The sequence below is a fragment of the Acromyrmex echinatior genome, chromosome 8, assembly GCF_024713525.1.
Source record: "Acromyrmex echinatior isolate Ae372 chromosome 8, ASM2471352v2, whole genome shotgun sequence".
NCBI classification, from domain to species: Eukaryota; Metazoa; Arthropoda; class Insecta; order Hymenoptera; family Formicidae; genus Acromyrmex; species Acromyrmex echinatior.
The window spans coordinates 11,671,444-11,687,197 of record NC_141859.1 but is presented as its reverse complement, the minus strand read 5'-3'; the positions used below and the strand labels follow the sequence as shown (position 1 = coordinate 11,687,197).

At 31.5% G+C, this 15,754-nt stretch overlaps 1 protein-coding gene across 2 annotated transcripts; it reads left to right on the top strand.

Moving 5' to 3' along the window:
* Nucleotides 1-875: 875 nt before the first annotated feature.
* On the top strand, nucleotides 876-13,996 carry mesh (sushi domain containing 2 mesh). Of its 2 annotated transcripts, XM_087408538.1 has the most exons (15): nucleotides 876-1,441; nucleotides 2,028-2,269; nucleotides 2,702-2,889; nucleotides 3,025-3,340; nucleotides 3,647-3,815; nucleotides 3,886-4,143; nucleotides 4,598-4,794; nucleotides 4,866-5,011; nucleotides 5,089-5,370; nucleotides 5,926-6,395; nucleotides 6,901-7,175; nucleotides 8,665-9,091; nucleotides 9,221-9,403; nucleotides 12,383-12,533; nucleotides 12,607-13,996. In XM_087408538.1, the coding sequence occupies exons 1-15, from the start codon at nucleotides 1,021-1,023 to the stop codon at nucleotides 12,698-12,700; spliced, it is 3,819 nt and encodes a 1,272-aa protein (XP_087264664.1). In that variant the 5' UTR covers nucleotides 876-1,020; the 3' UTR covers nucleotides 12,701-13,996. The 2 variants fall into 2 exon arrangements, with proteins under 2 accessions (XP_087264664.1, XP_087264663.1); XM_087408537.1 differs by lacking the exons at nucleotides 12,383-12,533; nucleotides 12,607-13,996 and adding an exon at nucleotides 9,866-11,685.
* Nucleotides 13,997-15,754: the final 1,758 nt, after the last annotated feature.

The following is a 15,754-nucleotide window of genomic DNA, read 5'->3' as shown; positions in this document are numbered from 1 at the left end:
TCGAATGGTGCATAAAAAAAGCGAGAAAGCGAGAGTTGCTTAACATACCCAAACCAAACATAATTTACAGCTAAACGTATTAGTAATGTTTGATGTGTTCGACATTTACAGGAATATTTCACGCATAACCGATTTTTTTGCAACTTGTTACAAACATTAAGCAGATATACATCTCATTATCGTATATGAATAATACGATTAATAATGAAAAGATGTGTTTCTCTCTCTTGTTGTAAAAAATATTTAATCGTTGAATATGAACTCGTCGAACATTATTGATGCACCCTATGCAGACGTATCTATTACTGTTAATATGTATATTTATTCTATGATGCATTTGTAGCGCGATACACATTTTAAACGCGAAAAATTCGTATTATATATTTTAAAAAACTGCAATGGAGGAAAGTACACCGTTTTTAGGCTGTCCGCGATTTTAAGTTGAATATATAAAATATATTAATATAAGAGCATCATACATTTTTATTATGCATATAACGGATACCGTAAGTGATGCGTTAATGTAAAAAAAGTACGATACGATTTTAAAGATGAAGTAGCCTTCATATATAATATTTGCTTATATACTGCACGTGTTTTATTGTAAAACCTGTCGTCCTCAAGAATGCAAGAAAGAATAAAAAGATTTTAGTACATTTTCGAACTAATCGTACTAAAAATATCTGCTTTGTAAATATGACAGTTGCAAAAATCGAATAAATAATTTGCCTTTAAAATGACGAATTTTAATCTGTTTACGACAGCAAATTGTAAACAACTTAATCGTTCTATCGACGAAATACATTTTCTCGTAAGTGGAAACGCCCTTCTTGTAAGTAGAACGTACAAATCCTTACTTTTCTGTTCGTTCTACGCACCCATCTGTAGTAAAGAGATAATGTTATCATATTAGAGCCGATGATATCAGTATCTGTTATCGCGACCTGTTACTTGAATCCGAGTTCAGTCTCGTTGTGCGTATTAAAGTAATTAGTCGGTATACCACCGCGTTTTACGAAAATGCGACCTCGAGCGTGGAAAGAGCTCGATTGCATTTTCGCATTATTAAAATGGATCCTTCTTCTCATCTGTCTTCTTTCATTAACACCACGTAATATTATCGCGCAAAATGAAAGTGAGACGTTCGAAAGTGCATTTGGATTGAATTTACCCGAATCGAATGAAAATCTAATTGCGGAGGAGAACATCGATTTACCACCACAAACGAAGGAGATTCCTCTGGAGGCCGAAGATCTGGCTGTGGAAGAGAAAGATTTAGCTCCTGTTGAAAAGAAAGACGACGTAGAAAGTTCGGTGCAAGTTTTGACGGAAGTTGAAAATGCTTTTGCAGCAAAAGGCGAATCCGCAGTGGATTCGCCCACCATTCAAATAGCTTCCGGTAGAATAGCGAACGAAAAGAATGGAAAATATGTAAGATACGGTAAGTAATCCGTTATCAGTAGGCGTAACCTATCGTTTCGCAATCAGTATAGTATTAAGCAACAATATAAATTGATAGTGAATTCATTTTCTATCAATTTCTCTTTTGAAACGACTGCATTTTTTCTGAATTGCTTTATTTCTGAACCGGTCATTTAAAATAATCTGACGCGAGTCTAAACATTCTCAAGTTCCTATGTACTTTTTACCTCGCGCACTATAAAAGAAAATCTATATCTGCTTATCGCATGGTATGTTTATCAGTTACTCACTTTAATGTGAATCAGGGATGATTCATTGGGTGAGACGAGCCATTTTGATAAATCATAAACTCGTATGGATTAATAATTTAATTAAAGATTGGTTTTTAGTCAAACGCATTAATTATTTACATTTATTCTTAATATTGCAATGATATTGTATACATGTGATTAAGAATATTCTTGTTCGAATAAAAAATATATAAAATATATAAATATATATTTAAAATATATAAATATATAAAATATTTACAATAATTGTTGCATAAATATTGTTTAATATTATGCAATAAATAATCGATCCCCTTTTTCGATGCATACTTACAGATTCGGATTCACCTGATGCTAATAGGTACGCACCTCGTCCGGATGATAATCCACCGTATTATGAATTACCAAAAGATAGATTAGAAAAAATTCGATCTGAATTCATGTACTGGTATTTTGATAAAGGTGGTGCCGATGATATGGGCGATTATCAATCAGCTCTGCAGGCGACAAATCTGCAGATCCATAAAAACTTGAATTTCCAGTTGCCTTTCTTCGGCTTTAGATTCAACTATACGAGAGTACGATCATTTTTATAATTATTTATATAATTCCTAATATCATAAATACTTATTTGCATACGTTAATTTAAAATCTGAATTTGAACTAAATTCATCAATCGAATATCCCAAAGTCGGTATCCTTTGGTAAAAATAAAATTGAAACGTAAGTCAAATGTTAGAGGATAAGTAATAGAAGCGTAATCGAAGTTTCTATAGAAGCCGAAAAAATAGAGACAATGAAAAAAACGTGTCTTTGACATTTCTTTTACGTTTCATTGTCTTAATTGTTCTAAAAACATAGTTTATGCTTTTCTAGAAACTGTCTTTTTATTTGCGTTTCGGCTTTATTTCTGCTGGATGTTCGTCATCCGTATACAGAATTATTAAAAAAGAGATAAAATAAAAATTTGTTCTCTGCTGAATATAATTAAATGAGATGTAACATTTTAGTTAACTGTCAATGGGTACTTGGAGTTTAGCGATCCACCAGAGTACCTTACATACCCTCTGGTTTTCCCCGTTAAAGATTGGCCTAAAAAGAATGACCCTGCTTTCATCGGCATTTTCTTCAGTAAATGTCGCATAGGAATGTTAAGAGAAAACGATATCGATCGTAGGAAACCGGGAGTGTATTTTAGGTATGGATATACCTAAACTTTAAACTTTAGCGCATCATTTCGGAAATTTTTATTATTTTATATTCATTTTCATGTATTTCTCAAAAAGCCGAAAAGATTTACGAAAAATGATTTACGAAAAATTGTGCTCTTTAGACTCGAGAGGGATTTGCAATCGAGAACCGATCAATTCGGCGTAGAGATGCGAGAGCGTGTCATGTGGGACATCCGTGAGGGTGTTGTTGGTGCCGATTCATTCATACCCAAACACGCTCTTATTGCAACGTGGAAAAATATGTCCTTCACGGGCGGTATCGATCTGTCTCTTCATACAACTAACACATTTCAGCTAATTTTGGCTACTGATGAAGTCTTCACTTATGTTATCTTTAATTACCTTAACATTAAATGGACGAGTCATACCGAAGCTGGCGGTGATACAACACAAGGCGAAAATGGAGTCGCTGCATTTGTAAGCAATCGCGGAATATATATACATATATATAAGGATAAATTTTATATCATATTATATTTTACTTCAATTTTATGTAATCCAAGTTAATTACCAAGTCAATAAGAATATCATAAAACAGCATAAAGACGTTTGAAACATATACATATCTAAAAAATCTGAAAGACATTATAAAAACATTTTCTAGACATGAGTGTTGTTTGGAAAAATAAAATTCTAGCAGTGTAAAACAAGAACTATTTTGAAAGAATAAAGATCCATTTGATAAAACATAAATTTTTAACTTGCAAAACTCATTCATCACAGGTGGGATTTAATGCTGGAAACGGTACTCAAAGCTACGAGTATAAGCCTTATTCTCAGGCGACCACGATCCGTGATTTAACAAGCCGTGGCTGGGCCAATGGTTTCCCAGGACGACATATTTTTAGGATAGATGAGAAAATAATGCTGGGCACCTGTAATAAAGACATTGGTAAAAGAGCAATTGTTTTTAATGATTATTAATTAAAGAATGACGATTTTCACTGCGTGATGATGTACAGCCGGAGCTCATCTGCCGCTGGTTTTCGCCCCGGAATCCGGAAACATGTTAGGAGGTACCGTCGTCAACATCACCGGTCCGTGTTTTAACGAGAGTCAAAAGATCAAGTGCCGTTTCGAAAACGAAGTAGTGATGGGTACGGTAGTAGACAGGAATCGCGCGATTTGCGTACAACCGTTCTTGAAATACGAAGGCTACATACGTTTTTATATTGCCATCGATAGTGGCACTTACGATTGGAAGGGAAAATATTTCGTTGGTAAGATCTCTCTTCTACATCACAATAATTTTTATGCACTCCAAAAAATATGTATGTGAACATTATGTAGTATTTATATAATTCTCACCATATAAACACCAACATGATGTACATTTAACATCATGGCATTAAATCCATATCATTTATGTTGGTGTTATATATAAAAATATGGATATGAATTTTTAAATCGTGAATTACTTTAAATATATAATTTATCGTATTGATATAAACATTAACATGATCTAAATTTAACACCATGGTTTGAGCTCATGATGTTAAATTCGTACTATGTTTATCAACAGTGAAAATTATATTTAAGATTCATGTTGTTAAATACACTCCATATTTTTTTGAAATGTGTATACGTTTCTTCGACTATATTAATCATGTGTAATAGAGAAGTAATAGTGTTTCTATTATCTTTAATAAGATTGCGTAAAACTTTCATTCATAGAAACCCCAGCAACGGCAACGGAGAGAATTTTTTTTACTGATAAGGAAGCCGTTCACTTGAAGAACCCGGAGGAAATAAAAATCACATGGAACGCGTATAATTTAACTACCAATTTCGGAGCAGGAATACAGATATCCTTATGGGGATACAGAGAGACTAAGACCACACCCGAATTTGAATACATAACGGTTTTGGAGGTTTGTACGAGACAATCCGAAACGATGAAAAAATGAAACAGCGGTAAATTAAATTAGTATATACACTTCAGAGATCGCATACCAATATTGGTAACTATGTCATCAAACCAGCCAAATACAGGGACGAGTACAATCCATATCATACGGACATGGTGTTTGGCTTTATTCAAATCAACTTGACTGAACCGCACTTATACTCCGGACTATCGATAACACCGTAGGTTTATTAAGATTAAATATTTATATTCTGATTGTTTGTTTGAGATCGCGTTTAAAAATTTTAATCTTATATAGGAGTTTATGGAGCAGGCCGATTCCGCTCGGTTGGTATTTCGCTCCTCAATGGGAACGTCAATACGGATCACGATGGGCTGCAAAAATCTGTGACAAATGGATTATGCATGATCGATACCTCAAAAACTTTGCCGCCGAAGTGGCGCTTTGCCCTTGCATCCTAGATCATGCTTTGTACGACAAAGGTCGCTTTCTTCCGGATTACAATTGTGACAAAGACTCAAATATAGATTGCTATTATAATCAACGTGCGACTCACTGTGTGAGAACAGGTGCGCCCAAGTAAGTAATCTTCCGTTTGGGAGGGACACTATCTATTTCTTACACATGTATATTTCACACATATATTGCTACGATAAAAATGACACATCTTAAGCAACAATTTCAATAGAGCATTTTTTAAATTCTGATTTAGAAACGTTTTAATTAGAACAGAGTAAATATATAATTTTTCTAATTTTACTTTCCTCCTTATATTATACTTTCAATTATAATGTATTCCAATCAATTATAATGTATAAAACTATATTCTTAAAATTCGAGTACTGTTGTTTAAGACAGATTTCATCCCTTATCAGAGTTGTAATAAGGGATGAAACACTTTTTCATATAAATGAATGAGTTACATATTGTTTTTACACAAAAATATGTTAGTCTTAATAGATCGATTTCTTCAAAAAATGTTAATATTTTATTATTTGTGTTACTTTTAACGATATGGCAACTAATATTGATTTCTCGAACGAGAGCATTTATTTATAAATCACAATAAAGTATTACTTATACAATAGCTTAACATATAAACTCTTGATACACTGCTTACTCCTGCTATTTTAGTTTGGACGGTTCGGAGCAACAATGTTGTTACGATCAAAATGGTTTTCTCATGCTGTCTTATGATCAGCAATGGGGATCGCGACCGCATCGATCTCACAATTTAGGCTTCTTCCCGTGGAATGAGGCTAACAAGGTCCCGACTCTCTCACAATGGTGGCACGATGTAGTGCCTATGTATGCGTGTTGTCTCTGGCAGGAAGAACAGGCTGTCGGTTGCGAGACGTTCCGATTTGAACGGAGACCATCGCAGGATTGCATTGCCTATCAATCGCCGGGGGTGTCAGCGATATTCGGTGATCCTCACTTTGTCACGTTCGACGGCGTGGAATATACGTTTAATGGTAAAGGCGAATTCGTTCTGTTACGAGTGAATGATGTCAGAGATAAACTCGACGTACAAGGTAGATTTGAGCAAATGCCGAAGAATATCTATGGTAACGTAATGGCAACGCATCTTACCTCGGTAGTAGGTGAGTTTCTGCTGTTTTATGCTACTGTATGAAAATTTTCTGACGTTCTGTTAGCAACTTTTCAGGTTTAAATTGCTTTCTTAACCCTTTGAAGCTAATAGTGAATCTATTTAATTTCATTCTTTGTATTATATCCGCAAATTTAAATTATTGTTATAATAAAATCACACTGCAATGTTCTAAAATCATAAATTATATTATTAAAATAAATTTAGTATTTACACACACACACACACACACACACACACACACACACACACACACACACAGACACACATTTTTTGCACAAGTTATATTACTTTAGTTTCTTAAAATTAATTAATGTTGTTTAGTTAACATATAATTAACTGGATCTCACAGACTCAGCGTAATCAATAACTAATGTGTCGTTATTAATGTTGACATCGTCTTTGGAGGGTTAAAGTGATCTTTCGGCCTTCATCTAATATTAATATCATTATTACATTAATGTGATGATAATTAATGCATTATATATATCATGCAGTAAGAGGTAATAATTCCGCTACCATCGAAGTTCGTTTGAGACCCAAGCATGCTCAATGGCGATATCGACTTGATGTCTTCGCAGATGGTCAAAGAATATACTTCGATAGACCAGCCTTAAAATTCCAACATTTCCCCGGAGTTGTCGTTTACACTCCCACGTATATTTTGAATCAGAGCGAGGTTATTATTATGCTGGACACTGGTGCTGGTGTAGAAGTCGTTGAGAACGAAGGATTCTTATGCACTCGAACGTATCTACCGTGGACATATGTGGTAAGAAGGGAATGATTTTTTTCTATTACATAGTATAAGGATTGAAACTAATATACATATAAATATACAGTAAAAAACGGTGGCAATTTAGGGCTAAAATTTTCCTGTGAAAATATATAAAATCGGTCAATCTTTATAGATTTAGACATGCTGAACTCGAATATAAAATTTAAAATTCTCCAAAGTCGAGGAACTTTAAAATTGAAAATGCAATTTTTTTGCAAAAAAATTGAATTTTTACGAAATTCCCCAGACTTTGGAGAATTTTAAGCTTTACTTTGCAGCAAAATATTATATTTCCCGATGAACAAATAGTAATTGACTGAATAGTAACAAGAAGACTGAATAGTAACAAGAAGACTGAATAGTAACCTCTTTTTCTATTATAATGACCTCAAAAACTGCAATTTTTTTGCAATGTAAAAATCAATGTTACACGGCATACAATAATTTGAACAAAACAAAAATGAATGTCTGTATCTAAGCGTGGGCATGAATGCGTTTCTGTTTTTTCAATATTAGCATTAGCTTTATCCAAAATACACTGCGTGGTAATTACTGAATTGGATATTTCTTACAAAGAAAGGGACCTAACTATCTCCCTCCGATCATAATGAATTTTTAATGTGTTATTCTCCAAATAAAAGTGACACGTATTTTTTTATACGTGCCTATTTTCACTTTTAAGGGGTAAAACACCCCTTCGAAAAATATCGGTTTTTCTCTTTTGAAATAAATATCATCGAAACTATAAGAGATAAGAAAAAAATGTTTGAAATGAAAGTAGTAGTTACGGTTTCCAGAGTTTTATAAAAAAAAAGAAAAAATTTTTGATTTTTTTATTATATTATTATATAATTAAATAAAAACAATTAAAAAAATTTTTTTTCTTGTTTTGTTATAATATATATACGAGTAATATTTCGTTTTATTTTATTACGGATATTCATCTTTGTTTTATTATTATCGTGTAACTTTTACATTGCAAAAAAGTTGCAGTTTTTAAGATTATAACAGAAAAAGAGATTTCTTGTTCAGTTATTATTTGTTCATCGGGAAATATAATATTTTGCTGCAGAGCAAAGCTTAAAATTCTCCAAAGTCTGAGGAATTTTGTGAAAATGCAATTTTTTTGTAAAAAAGAAAAATTGCATTTTCGTAAAGTTCCTTTGAAGAATGGACTTTGAAGAATTATAAACTTTATATTCGAGTTCAGAACGTCCAAATCTACAAGATTGATCGATTTCATACGTTTCCATCACAGACATGTTTTGGTCCTAAACTGCCACCGTTTTTTACATAAAGTATAAGTATCAAAAAACCTGTTTTTTTAAACTGAAGTTCTTATATAGTATTATATTCAATTTTTCTTTTTTTTCTAATGTAGAGAGAAAAAGAAGAAAGATAAATTATGCAAGTACTTCATCTAAAAAGAATAGACCTATTATTTACTATAAATCTATGTTTATTAAATATTTTTTCATTGTAGAATAAAACCAGAGGACTTTTCGGTATTTGGAATTTCGATCCTCTAGACGATTTGACAAGTCCGTTGGGATATCAAGTCCCAATCAATAGTGTAAATCATTCAGAAGCTATTCATATAGATTTCGCAATACAGTGGATGTTAGAAGACAAAGAGAACAAACTGTTAGGAGCGGCTTTATTTCACAGGGAGTTTGGAAGAACGGCGAGCTATTATGCTAATCGCACATTCAAGCCGGAATTTCGAAAATATCCATCAGAAATACTCCCAGCGAATAGGACGTACGATATTAACCGCGCGATTGATCTTTGCGGTGATTCGTATCAGTGTCAATATGATTACGTTATGACGTTGAATCGAGATTTAGCGCATTTTACTCGAAATTATTACGACACCTATACTCAAATCCGAGCGTTGAACAATAAAGAAAGTGAGTAAACAATTCACAACTTTAAGTATTACTATTTCTAAACTTAAATTAAATATTTAAAGATATTAATAATATAACTTTCTTTGTCATACGCTTATATTATATACGTATATATTTTTCATTTTCAAGTTGTATCCTGTGGTATACTGGAAACACCACGATTCGGACGTAAGAGCAATTTCCTATTTGTTCCGGGAACGAAAGTAAGTTTCGAATGCAACCAGGATTTCATACTAATTGGTGATCAACGTCGAGTGTGCACACCGGAAGGACGATGGAACGTCCCGGAATATGGATATACGGAATGTCTTCGTAAGTATGCTTGCGTTATTATTTAATACATCAGTTTCTCACTGCAATCTCACCGTACTTACTAAATGATCTTAAACAATTAAGGTACAAAAATAAGGAATGCAATAAGATATAAGATAAAGAAAATATTTAATGATAACGCATTTATCAGACTGATTAATTAACTCGAGAGAAAATTCAAATTCTTTCAATTTGTTAAATTGTAAAAGTTAAATCAAATCTGATCTTACAGTAATTAATCAATAAGAATTTGTTTTTGCCGAAGTTAAGTTCATAGAATTACTAACAAACAATCCTCTTGATTTGATAATTGATTTTCGTAGCTCTCCTTTTTTTCCCTTTATTTCACTGATATCTCTCAATGTAATCTCTTTTTCTATTCCCTCCGACGTGATTTTCAAATTAATATATTTACTCTATTTTTATGCTACAATTGATACGCTTGTTATAATATAAATATAGGTCAAATCGAGTACGTTCAGCGTACAGCGTGGACCGTAATGGGCATTATTTCCGCCGTGTTAATACCCGTGGTGGCCTGCATTGCCGGTGGCTTTATTTATATGAGAAGGAATCAATCGCGGGGAGGTTCGATGAAATCTTGGCGTTATTCCGAGCGCGATTCTGGTATCGACAATGAATCCACGTTGAAACAGAACGCGCCGTTAAAATCGTACGATGATAGGGCCATTACTCCAATTAGCGACACTAGTACAATTGAGACTAGTAGCGGCACTAGAAAGCGCCGTAGTTACGATAGAGTGTATCGCACCCATGAACCCCTACCCAATAGACCAGACATTGACTTCGAGGATAAAGAATGGGACCTGAAGGACCCTATCTCACCCACAGAGTCAGATTCGGGTACGGACTCGATTAGAAAAACAGGAAGTCCTTCGAAAGAGAGCGACGTTTAAATAATATTTGTCTCTTATGTCATAGATATGTGCAACTTACTGAAAAAAATTTTCCATTTCTATCAATGTAGATTAATTTTAGTGGTCGGTTTAATTTATTCTTTATTTCTACTAATTCTTCGAACTGAAAAAAAAATGAAACGTGAGTTAAACCAAGAAAAAAATTTAAATCTACAGTGATAGAAAGTATTAATAGTACATAAATATAATTGCAGTATAAATGATATATTCTGCTCAGAAATTGTTTTATTTCCACGCATCATTTTGAGTCAATATATATCAGACACAGTGTGTATCAGACCATGACAATACAATATATTTTGATTTCAATTTCAAATACATACATACATTTTGCACGCACACATGTAAGAATGACTGTTGTACACACATGAAAAAATAATATATATATATATATATTTATTTATATATATATATACATATATATATATATATATATGGTATATATATCCGTAAAAGTTAAAAGGCCAAAATTGAACAAGCAAAAATATATATCAATTTAATTAATACATGTATTTAATGAAATTAAATAATAAGTAGAACGTTTCGATTAATAAAGCCCTCTTCAGTCGTTACAAATGCTCAATCAATCGATCATAATTAAAACAGACAAAAATTTTTTTCGTCTATGTGTTGCATATTTTTACATGTTTTATATGAAAACTTTCTTTGTTCTATTTTGTATTCGACTGGTTAAATGTTCATTGCGGTTGAAAAGAGCTTTGTTAAGTCGAAACGTTCCGATTCATTAAATACATGTGTTTTATTAATTTGACATTTATTTTTATTTGTTTAATACTAATCATTTAATTTTATATATTTAATACGAGCTACTTTCGCTCTTTATATTAATATATCTGTAACAACATAATATCTAACATATATTGAGCGAAAAATTAAATTGATACGCGACTGATTAAAATCTAGTATAAAAACAACTATTGATAATTTCTTTCTCTTTAGAAGATTTAGATGATATTTTTCAAACATATCATTTTCGTTATCGTTCGATGCTGTTTAATGTATAGTTTTATAATAATAGAGATACTACACATCTGTACTGTTCTTGCTGTGGAATAGAAATACAGTATTAACTGTTTAAAATATACTTATTATTTCATTTATATATATATGTATATGCAGAGCGATAATTAGTTAATACAAAAGATTAGATTGTGACATGGTTCTAAGCAATGAATGCAATAGCAACTATTTAATTGTATCATCGATTTATATTTACAATCGCAATGATAGTATTTATGTATTTTATTACAATTCAATCACACATACTTGTGTTCACATATTGTAAAAGAATCTTAATAAAATTTTATACATCATTAAACAAAATGATGGGAAATTTCTATTCCACATGCATGCACAGAATGTTTAAATTATCTAAAAAAGAATGATTTATATTATATAACGCAGCATTAGAACAGCATTCGAATGGAATGGAAATTTCTATCAGAGAATTGGGTTTTTTTTCTGTCAATATATTTCTTTGTCTCCTCCTTCTATTACTTGATTATTTTATTTAATGTATTATTACGAAAAATTCATTTAATAATAATAATGATACTTAGAATTGATTTACAATTAGAAATTTATAAATTATAATACTTTGTAGCGCGGAATATTTCGTGAGATTTTACGGTAAACTAGTTTAAATATTCTTAAATATGTTACATTTTAAGATAATCTCTCTCTTTCCACTTCCTCTAATAGAAAGAAATTATTTAAGTTAAGCATACGAAAATAATAGCATGCTGATTGCGTTTATTTCCATGTATTCCGTTTGAAAATAAAATTTTATCAGTTATCACACACATCTACATAAAAAATGTCTTTTATACTACTGTCAGAGAAACAATGCCTTATTCTGTTCTATGACTTATCATAAAATTTTGCCATTATCTGTGTCCTTTTGATGACGAGCACATAATGTAAATTGATTCCATTTAAACTCAAAAATTTTCGCGATTATTTGATTAGCTTCTTCTTATATGTTCATGTAATGTACGATGTTTTATTATGCATATCGCAGGTCAACAGGAATATAGCTCTCGTCAAGCGGGCATTACCAGCGGCATAGTGCTGGCTTGTCTGATACCCATTCTATTGGTAATCATTTGTATCGGATATCGAGCTCTCAAGAGCCGAAAGCAAGAACGAGAAAATGAGGAGGTTTTAGCAAGGTACCCTGAAACCTGTTCACTGTCAATTCCGAAATGAATCTTGTACATCATCGCTGACTATGATATGTTTCAGGACGCGGCAAGCAGAACTGCAACGATTGCGGAAGATCGATGAAGATGAGGAGTCTATCCCTTACAGTCCAAGCAAAATTACGGAAATCAATTAGAGGAAATTTTATACGTCCAATTTTTAGAAATGTAAAACTTTTGTATGATATTCATATATCATTTCGCATTATTTACTTATAATTCACCAATTCCCACTCAGTGAATATTATGTCATACTTTTTATTTAAGTATACATATTTACGAAAAATTACATTTAAGGCGGTAACAAATTAGCTTTTCTTTTTTTCTTCATCTTTTTTTAAGTCTACTATTGCTTGCATTGTAAATCTGCACGACAGAAGAAAAAAATAACACTTTTTCCTTCTTTTAAATTAAACATACTTTCAAACTAATCAATTTTTTTAAAGATACATTAATAAATAAGAATAAGAGGAACCTTTTTTTTTGGATTATCCAAGTTACGAATAATGTTCCGTCATAAATATATTACTCCATTTTTTATAGGCAGGATTTATGAAGTTGAAGAAATAGAAACACAGATACCTATACAGAGTGTAACAAAAATGTTGAATAAAACTTTAATAATTTTTATTGCTTATAATATACACTTAAAGAAAAATTGATTATATATTATGCAGTTAATATGAGTACAATAGAAATACTTATAGCATCTGTCGTACTCAAATTCATCAGAAATCGGCTTGAGTACGAAGTTTATACAGTTTATATTCAACAGTGTTCTTCCCTTAACATTTGGATAGGAACTATTGGTGATTTTTTATTAGGATTTTATGTGTACTTTTGAGACAAACATATATAAAGTTTATTAGAAAACAATTATTTGATCCATCTGTCATTATGGTGATCGTATACCTTATTATAAAGGATAAACCTTTATTTCAGGTAACTTCATTAGATTTATATATTCTTTTAATATTCAATTTTGTTCTTTATTTTTTTTACTACTTTTTTAATACTACAGTAAATTTCTTTCTAATTAGCAATGTTTAATGTATTGGTGTGCGTATTCAAATTTCAATTGAATTTCACTAGATTCGATTCGTTCTGAATTTGAGAAATTCGAAACCGAATTAATTCGAAATTTTAAATCATTGATTGTTTAATTTTGAATCATTCGCCCATTTTATTTGTTTTAATTATACGAGACTCTTCCCTGCTACATGAACACGTTACGCGTGGTAAGAAACAGTAGCCAAATAAGCGTATCTAATATCTCTCGTTTCGATTATTGGATTTTGATGAGTACATCGTCCAAAGTATTATGCTAGAACAAGCTACAATCGATACGATGTATGTATATAATATATTAATCATTGCCCTGTGCAATAGATAATGCTGCGCGACGACCAAAATATAAAACTGTTTTTAAAGAATTTTTCTACACTAAACAGTACTGTAACTCACCTTTTCAAATGCCAAATATGTCACTATATATAAGTTCCAAAAGCATACACTTCAGCCACAGAAAACAGACTTCACATATCAAGAACGCCACTAACATTTTGTTTGAAAATGTATGCTTTATAAAGAATGCTTCTTTCTAATATAAGCTTTTTTCAATTATACAAATTTAAAAAATTAGAACGAAAATTGCAAAATGGCAAAGAATTAACTTCTTTATTCAAATTAAATTGCTTCAACCGTACTTTAAATTTATGATCAGACACTCTAGCATTATATCTGTCAACATTTGCATATTACATTATGTGATTTAATTTCTGCATTATATTTCAATATTCAATTTTAAAGAATTTTAAACATTAATTTTATACAAATGTAAAATGTAAATGTTAACGAATAGATAATATCAATACTGAATCCAAAAAATGCAAATTTTGTGATATCTCAATAGAACGTACACTTTGAATTTACATTGTTATGTATTTCATGGCATTTTTTTGTTTTTTAAATAATACGTAACAGTTTCTATCTTTTTAATAATATGTAAATACAGATCTGGACAATACATTCCGAGGGTGTACTAGAGATACTAGAGACACCAAAGACACTAGAGTCTAGTGAAATACGAAGCATTGCTATGCAAAGTTCTGCAATTGTGAAAAACATGCTTAGACAAAGCAGTGACAGTGGGGGTATAACACTCTCCGGCGAAACGCAAAGTCCTTTGAATGTGGAACCACCACATCAAAACAAATAAGATCAGATTCTGATAATTACTCGCTTCGTTTATGTCACGTAAAGATAAATCTTACATATTGTACAATTTGTAATAAATATAACTTCTCCTGATCACATATAATAAAACTGGTTAACAGAAAAAATTATGAAGAAAATTATACAAAATATCTTTTGTTGTGTTGCAATTTTTATAATAACTTATCAAATGAAATATAAATAATAAATATTGAGTAAAAACAAAATAACAGATGTTATAGATCGATTTAATCCGAAAAAAATTCAAAACCGCCGTTGAGGCATCTTTGTACAAAGGATATTATGCTATCTATTTAAAATCCCATTATTATGAAGTTTGGTTTATCTCGAAGAGTTGATGCCCGAGAATCTTTTGTTATATAAAAAATTACTATGACGCATGTATTATGTTGTTATGAAATATATTTCTTCGTAATCACTATTCCGTAAGGAAATCATCCTATCCATTTATTTTTAACAAGGCGAAGATTTTTGGGACTAAGAATGTGGGGCGAAGAATGCGAAGCAGAACATATTTTCTTGTGAATTTTAATTATAATAAAGATGCAATAAAAATGACTATCTCGGTCTGAAAGATTCATATTCTCCTGTAGATAGCTTGTATTTGATGGATTGCTTAACTTTTCTTTGCGAATGAGTATTGTGAATTTGATGTTGAATCAGAATATATTAAGTTCATTCTCCACTATGAAGATCGCTCTTCTTTGATCAGATACTAAACTATCAAAAAGCACAGAGAGTTCAAAAGAATTCGAAATGAATTTCAGTGATATGTCATTAATTCTGAACATATTTTCAGATACAACATGAATTCTTTTTAGAACTTGTCAGAAAAAGAATTCTTTTTGCGTCTGAAAATAAATTCAGAATTGATGACATATCACTGAATACTTGTTGAACTCTTTGTGGTACCTGGGTAATCAGCGTATTACAAGGCACAAGGGGGGGTGGAGCTT

What these genes read in the sequence shown, in the direction of transcription:
- mesh (XM_087408537.1), top strand. Translation starts at nt 1,021, where the DNA reads ATGCGACCTCGAGCGTGGAAAGAGCTCGATTGCATTTTCGCATTATTA. An exon ending in AAACCGGGAGTGTATTTTAG is followed by an intron (nt 2,890 to 3,024) that starts GTATGGATATAC and finishes TGTGCTCTTTAG; the next exon opens with ACTCGAGAGGGATTTGCAAT. An exon ending in TCCGGACTATCGATAACACC is followed by an intron (nt 5,012 to 5,088) that starts GTAGGTTTATTA and finishes AATCTTATATAG; the next exon opens with GAGTTTATGGAGCAGGCCGA.